We start from the raw sequence: 7,940 nt of genomic DNA, 5'->3' as shown, positions 1-7,940 counted from the left end.
GTTCACGCCTTCCACGAACCCGCCTTCCGTGTACACGGCGCCCAGCTGGGAGGGAGACACAGACAGGGTCAGGCGGGCTCAGGCCCCATGGATCTGAATCCGGAGGGAGCAAGGGAAGTCGACTCCAGGTGCCCAGAGGCACCTTCAAAAAATGGTGGCACCTGGAGACAGCTTCAAAGTGGGACAGCTCTGCACAGGAGACTCAGGAGCACCCCCCGCCCCGCACTGCTCAGGGCTTGAGGATTCCTGCTCCCCTCCTTATCCCTGGCGCTGTCCTGCTCCCAGAATCTTACAGGAAACTGGTTCAACCAGTGTTCCCACTAGGCAGCCCTCCAGGAGGTGGGGTGGAGGTGTGGGGTCTGGCCATGGCCGCCCAGCTTTGACTATGATCCTGTTTCCCCATGTGGAAGACGAGCCACAGCCGTGTCTCCTGTCGCCTGTTTGCCATCAGGTGGGAGGCCTGTCCGGCTCCCGGCAGGAGCGTGCCCAATGCTCAGTGTCCCCGGAATGTTTCACACCAACCTTCCTCCTTCCTGAGGGGTGGGGCCTGCTTTTTCCTCCCCTCATCTCCCAGCACAGGGCCTAGCTGGCTGGGCACAGAGTCGATGGCCCCACGCCCAAGTCCCCACAGCTCCTGGGACCCCTGCTGGTAAAGATCCCCCCGCCAGGGACCCTCCACCCTTCCCTGTGCCATGAGAACTGCCTCTGTGCACCAATCTGTCCATCCCCACAAGAAGCCTGGAGGTTGGTGCTCATCCATCCACTGTCTCTGAGGGAACTGAGACTTGGCAGCTCTTGGGCTTGAGGTCACCCTGTTGAGGTGCCTGGAGGGAGCTCCTGCCTGCCAGCTGTCCCTCTGGAGGCACCGGGATTCCCGTGTGGAGTAGCCCAGGTTTTGGGTTCCTGCTCAGGAACAAGATGTAGCAAACTGCCTGCCAGCCTCTCTCTACCCCTCTACCAGCCTGTCTACCCCTCGGCCTGCCTCTCTCTACCCCTCAGCCGGCCTCTCTCTACCCCTCAGCCGGCCTCTCTCTACCCCTCTGCCGGCCTCTCTCTACCCCTCTGCCGGCCTCTCTCTACCCCTCTGCCGGCCTCTCTCTACCCCTCGGCCTGCCTCTCTACCCCTCTGCTGGCCTCTCTCTACTCCTCTGCCTGCCTCTCTACCCCTCTGCCAGCCTCTCTCTACTCCTCTGCCTGCCTCTCTACCCCTCTGCCTCCCTCTCTCTACCCCTCTGCCGGCCTCTCTGTATCCCCTCTGCCTGCTCTCCACACTCCCTGCCCCTGGGCCTGTTTCCCCTTCTATAAAATGGGAACAACATCGGCCTCAGAGAGGTCTGTAGGTGGGATCACCAGGCTTAGCAAATGCAATTTCAAGAGGCCTAGCCAGTTACATTGGAATTTCAAGTAAACAGTGAATTTTTTTTTAATATAAATATGTTTCATTTTTTCTTTTTCTTTTTTAAGACAGCATTTCGCTCTGTCACCCAGGCTGGAATGCAGTGGTGTGATCTCGGCTCACCGCCACCTCCCCCCACCAGGTTCAAGCGATTCTCCTGCCTCGGCCTCCCGAGAAGCTGGGATTACAGGCACACACCATCACACCTAATTTTTGTATTTTTAGTAGAGATGGAGTTTCACCATGTTGGCCAGGCTGGTCTCCAACTCCTGACCCAAGTGATTCACCCTTTTCAGCCTCCCAAAATGCTGGGATTACAGGCTTGAGCCACGACTCCTGGCCCATATGTTTCAAATATTGGGAGATTTTCATGGGAGATTCTTACACAGCAGTTCTTGGCGGTTTATCTGAAATTCAGATGGAACTGGGCAATCTGTGTTTTACCTGGCACCCGTCCCCATAGAAATGAGGGTGAGCGCCCGGGAACTGCTGCAGGGCTGCGCTGGGCTCTCTTCCTCAGCCTGGCCCCAAGTTTCCAGATAAGATTGAGCTGGGAGGAGACAGGACCTGCCCTCTGCTGGGCTCTTACCTTCGCGGCACTGGCCACTGCCCAGCAGCAGGTGAGGCCCAAGACAACCAGCTGCAGGCGCCCCATGGTGTTCATCAGCCTCTGGGTGGCCCTCCCACTGGGCCTCGGGTATTTGTTGTGCCGGGGCCAAGGTCACATGCTGGGCCATGTGCTCTCCAACATCCCCTCCCCACCAGTCATTCTGGTGCAGGGACGATCCACTTTCTCCAAAACCCACGGTGCACCTGTGCAGGTTACCGCTTACCTGGGAGCGGAGGCAGGTGGCATGGTGGTGGGCGTTCCAGAAGGGGGTGGCGGCGCCGGGCAGGGTGCACAGTACCCTGCCTTCTGGTTATTTCACAGGGCTTGGTGTCACCGTCAGATAAAATGGCATACTTTGTCTCCATGCCCTGCCCCTAGGTCCCCAAATGGGCTTCGCAGGGGACCGAGCACATGACTTCTGGGACAGAGAGGGCCACATGTTGCCAGGCACCCCTCCCATGTGGCTGACCTTATCTGTATGAGCTGCTCCTGAGGCCCACAGATCGGGCAGTCCAAGCTGGGTGCAGGTCCCAGAGCAGCACAATGCAGCCTCGCTCAAGGGTGGGGAGGTGTCAGCAGGCAGCCTGATGTGTCCTGGGTGGGAGGATGAGAGGCTCAGGGGGACACAGTGGGGCTGGGGGTGGGAGTGTCTAGCCCAGCCTTGAGGCTTCCCTAAGGAAAGAAAGGGCCCAGCCAAGGCCCTGGGGCTCAACCAGACAGAGAGACAGAAGGGGAGGGAAAGAAGCTGGCAGGTGGGAAAGGAGAAGAGGCAGTGGGAGGAGCGAGCACGAGGTGTGAGGTCGTGGAGGCGGAGGAGGCCACTTGTATTTTCTGTGACCGCGTATCACTCCCGGAGCCAGGAAAGGCTATGAATGGTGAAACATCCATGAACAATGTCTTCAGATGGGGCCTTTAAGAAGCTCAGTCAGTCTGAAGTCACCCTCACCGAGACACGCAGTGGCAGCTGCAGCCACCACACAGTCCTCTCCAGCTGTGGGGACAGGTGGGAGCAGCCAGAGCCCTCCCAGCCCCCGGGAGACTTGGAGCCTGTGCTTCCCACACTGACCACATCCCTGCTCTGCCACCCCTGTGGCTGCAGCCGGGGATCCAATGGACCTCCAGAGCCACATCTGTCCCTCTGTCGAGGATAGCCTATGCCCAGCAATTCAGGAGGCCTGGGGTGAAGGGAGGCTGGGGAAAGGCCGGAGGCAGGAGGAGGAGCTCAGCCACAGGGACCACCGGATGATGGGGCCTGCAGGCGGCTGGGGTGCCCCAGAGCAAATGCCTTTGCCTCAGGCCTTTGCCCCGCTACTCTAGTTCTGAGAACCTGCTGTAAATAAAGGGGGTAATTCTGAACTGGGAGACAGCCCCTTTGTGCTGGAGGATATTCACTGCAGAGTTATTTACAATGGGAAGGAAAGGGGAGGGCAGAGGGGAGGCAGCAGGGAGAGGAAGGGGGTGGGGGGAGAGCTGGGGGCAGGAGAGGGAAAGGAAGGCCACACTTTTTTTAAAATTGTACTTTAGGTTCTGGGGTACATGTGCAGATCATGCAGGGTTTGCATAGGTACTTACGTGGCAAGGTGGTTTGCTGCCTCCATCCCCCCGTCACCTATAGCTGGCATTTCTCCCCATGTTATCCCTTCCCAACCTTACACCCCCGCTGTCCCTCCCCTAGCCCCATCAACAGACCCCAGTGTGTGATGCTCCCCTCCCTGTGTCCATGTGTTCTCATTGTTCAACACCCACCTATGAGTGAGAACATGCGGTGTTTGATTTTCTGTTCTTGTGTCAGTTTGCTGAGAATGATGGTTTCCAGATTCATCCATGTCCCTTCAAAGGACAAGAAAGCATTGTTTTTTTATGGCTGCATAGTATTCCATGGTGTATATGTGCCACATTTTCCTTGTCCAGTCTATCACTGATGAGCATTTGGGTTGGTTCCAGGTCTTTGCTATTTGTAAACGGTGCCACAATGAACATACGTGTGCATGTGTCTTTATAATAGAACGATTTATAATCCTTTGGGTATATACTCAGTAATGGGATTGCTGGGTCAATATAGATACATTTTTAGAGCAGCTTTAGGCTCACAACAAAATTAGAGGGAGGTTACAGAGATTCCCCGTATGTCCTCGCCCCACCCCAGTCTCCCCATTATCAACATCCCCCATCAGGGGATGCATCTGTTACACCTGATGCACCCACATGGACACGTCATAATCACCAGGAGTCCACAGATTTCAGGTTTTTTGGGTTTTTTTTTTTGGAGACAGTCTCACTGTCATCCAGGCTAGAGTGCAGTGGCACAATCACAGCTCACTGCAGCCTTGAACTCCTGGGATCAAGGGATCATCCTTCTCCAGCCTCTTAAGCAGCTGGGATTACAGGTGTGTGCCATCACACTCGCTAATTTTTGTAGTTTTAGTAGAGACAGGGTTTTGCCATGTTGGCCAGGCTGGTCTCAAACTCCTGAGCTCAAGTGATCTGCCTGACTCGGCCTTCCAAAGTGCTGGAATTACAGGCATAAGCCACCGCACCCAGCCTGTAACTTAGTTTTGGCCGAGCTCTGATCCCTGCTTCTTTGTGTTACCTCAAGATGGCATCTAAGCTCTGTGCTTTATTGGGAAGTTAGGTCTTCATTTCAAAGGCTCCCATGTATACACATTAAACAAATATGCATGCTCTTTCTCCTCTTAGCCAATGTGCCCCATGCCAGTGATTTTTCAGTGGCCCTTCATAGGGTGAAGAGGAAAGCTCTCCCTTGGCCCCCACAGTATCATCACGAAGTTTCAATGCTCTAGAAATCCCCTGGGCTCCATTGATTCAGTCCTTAAAGCAGCTACGTTGTCTGGGATGTATACCCTGGGGTTCGTCGTCGTGCACCAGGAAAATTTAGGACAGGGCCAAACACGAGGAGTTTAGGAGCGGAGGTTTAATAGGCAGAAGTGAAGAGAAACAGCAACAGCTGTCTCTTCTCCAAGCGGAAAGGCCTGGTGGGCAGCAGATGCGCTGAATTTATAGTCAGGTTTGAGGAGGCGGAGTCTGATTTACATAGAACTCACAGATTGGTTCTATCATGTATGACGTTTACATAGCACGAGGGGGAAGGCTGGTGGCCCTACCCTAATCTTCTTATGCAAATAGGCTTTCCAGTTGATCGGCACCATCTTGTCTGCTTCTTATTGTTCACATGTGGCTGGCAGAGACGGGAGGATGGAGCTGCCATCTTGAACATATCTAGTCCCCAGTTCCTGTGGCCGTTCACCCATGCAAGCTCCCAGCCTGCTTGTCTATGTCCGCAGCTCATAGAGGGGTTGGGATGGCTTACAAATCATAGGTGAATTCAAAGATTTTCTGATTAACCATTTGTTAAGTTATTATCCAAAAACCTGGAATCAATAGAAAGGAGGTTCTCGGTGAAGATAAAATGTTGTGGGGACCAAGGTTCTTGTTATGTAGATGAAGTTTCATAGAGAGACCATAGATGGCACGTTTCCTACTCTGACCTCTAAAAAGTGCTAAACTCTTCAGAAATGACCTGGTAAAGGAAAGATATTCTCTACAGAAAACAAATTTCCTCCACAAGAGACAGCTGTCCAGGGCCATTCCAAAATATGTCAAAGAAATACATTTGGGGGTAAAATATTTCAGTTTCTTTCATGGCCTGCCATCTGCCTGTCGTATGATGCTATACTATAGTCAGGTTGGAATTTTATGTCTTATTTCTACAGAGTCTGTTCTGTCAGTCTTCAGATCTCTGTTTTAAGACCAATCAGCTGGGCCTGAATTCCAAAGGGAAGAGAGTATAAATGAGGCATGTCCGACCCCTACTGCCCATCACGGCCTGAACCTTCAGGTTCCTTTGGGTCCCCCTGGCTGAGAAGGTGTTGCATTCAGTCAGCTGGGGGGCTTGGAATTTTAGTTTTGGTTTACAGCTATAAACATCTGTTTGCAGGTTGGGTAAATGCTAAGGACTGAGGGTGCTGGATCACGTGGTAGGAGTGGGTTTTATTTTTAGGAAACTGCCAGACCGTCTTCCAGCGTGGCCGCGCCATTTGTTATTCCCAGCAGCAACGAATGGGAGCTCTGGTTGCTCCACCTCCTCCTCAGCATTCGCTGTTTGGCCAGTTTTCTGGATTTTGGCCATTATTACAGGTATGCAGTGATAGCTCACTGTTTAAATTTGCATTTCCCTGACAACGTATGATGTGGATATATCTCATACAGAAAATACAGATGGGGTCTTGCTGTTGTCCAGGCTGGTCTTGAACTACTAGGCTCAAGAGACCGTCCTGCCTCGGCCTCTGAATGTGATGGGATTCCAGGCCTGAACCACTGCACCCAGCCTGGGATATCTTTTCAGATGCTTATCTGCTACCTGTTTAGCTTCTCTGGTGAGATGTCTTTGACCAATTTTGTAATCAGGTTGTTTTCTTATTTATTGAGTCTTAAGAGCTCTTTGTATATTTTGGATAACAGTGCTTTATCAGATGTCTTTTGCTAATATATTTTTTCCAGTCTGTGGCTTGTCTTTGTTTTCTTTGCAGAGCAGAATTTTTGATTTTAATGAAGTCCAGCTTACGTCACACAAGGCAGATTTGCAAATCCGACACAGGTCCCACCTGATGCCGCCGCTCCACAGCTGTGTGGCCTGGGCCTGTGTCTGCCTCTCTGAATTTCACACTTGCCCATCAATACCTTCACTCGGAGAAACTATGGATGAGAAGTTTGTGGCACAACAAATATTAGGGTCTACAGTTATTGTTTACAAGGTGCTGTAAAATAAACACTTAAACTTTGCTTTCAGGCAGAGAAACATCCACTTAAAAGTCCTAGGTAGGGGCCAGGTGCCATGGCTCATGCCTGTAATCCCAGCACTTTGGGAAGCTGAGGCAGGGCAGATCACCTGAGGTCAGGAGTTTGAGGCCAGCCTGGCTAAAATGGTGAAACACTGTCTCTACTAAAAATACAAAAAAATGCTGGGCACTGTGGCTCACGCCTGTAATCCCAGCATCTTGGGAGGCCAAGGCGGGCGAATCACGAGGTCAGGAGTTCAAGACCAGCCTGGCCAACATGGTGAAATCCCGTCTCTACTAATAATACAAAAAATTAGCTGGGCTTAGTGGCAGGTGCCTGTAATCCCAGCTACTCAGGAGGCTAAGGCAGGAGAATGGCTTGAACCCGGGAGGTGGAGGTTGCAGTGAGCCAAGATCACGCCACTGTACTCCGGCTCAGGCAACAGAGTGACACGATGTCTCAAAAACAACAACAAACAACAACAAAACCATAAAAATTAGCGCAGCATAGTGGCGCACACCTGTAGTCCCAGCTACTCAGGAGGCTGAGGCAGGTGAGTCACTTGTACCCAGGAGGCGGAGGTTGCAGTGAGCTGAGATCATGCCATTGCACCCCAACCTGTGACAAGAGCGAAACTGTCTCAAAAAACACAAAAGTCATGGGTAGCTTTCTACATCTGCATGATTAAAAAGTACCCCAAAATTCCATCTGTGTATCAGTAGTTGTTGAGAAATGCTGAGTGTATGATAAAATATATCGTTAAGAACAGTGGCAAGGAAAACCTAGCTGGCCCCTGCCAAGTGGAGAACTGCTCGGGTGTTCTAAAGTGGCAAGACAGTATACGAATATCATACACAGTTAAAACAATTCTCTAAGCGTGTGGTATCTGACCCTGCCCCCGAGGCTCCCTCGTGGAGAAAACTTTTTAGTTTGTCTGTGATCAGTGGTAAATGGGCACCAGCTGCCTACTTGGTATATTTTTGTTATGAGAAAATACCGAACATCTGTTTGTTAATAACCATCACCTGTTCAGAGAGAATAAACTCATGGGTCAGAGCCTGCACAGGCCCTCAGCCTGGAATGCCGTCAGCCCAGCCTCTCAGCTCAGTAGGCTGCTGGCCCCCTGGATAGACCCAC

At 52.0% G+C, this 7,940-nt stretch overlaps 1 protein-coding gene across 1 annotated transcript; it reads left to right on the top strand.

Moving 5' to 3' along the window:
• Window positions 1-2,049: 2,049 nt before the first annotated feature.
• Window positions 2,050-3,323, top strand: LOC105721009 (uncharacterized). The gene is given in 6 exon segments (XM_064371715.1): window positions 2,050-2,300; window positions 2,509-2,567; window positions 2,684-2,888; window positions 2,890-3,008; window positions 3,011-3,249; window positions 3,252-3,323. Coding segments are annotated over 6 exon segments (945 nt in total).
• Window positions 3,324-7,940: the final 4,617 nt, after the last annotated feature.

The sequence above is a fragment of the Aotus nancymaae genome, unplaced genomic scaffold (assembly GCF_030222135.1).
Source record: "Aotus nancymaae isolate 86718 unplaced genomic scaffold, 86718_ANA_hifiasm-v0.15.2.pri h1tg000158l, whole genome shotgun sequence".
In the NCBI taxonomy this organism is placed as follows: Eukaryota; Metazoa; Chordata; class Mammalia; order Primates; family Aotidae; genus Aotus; species Aotus nancymaae.
This window is presented reverse-complemented; position numbering and strand designations above follow the sequence as displayed.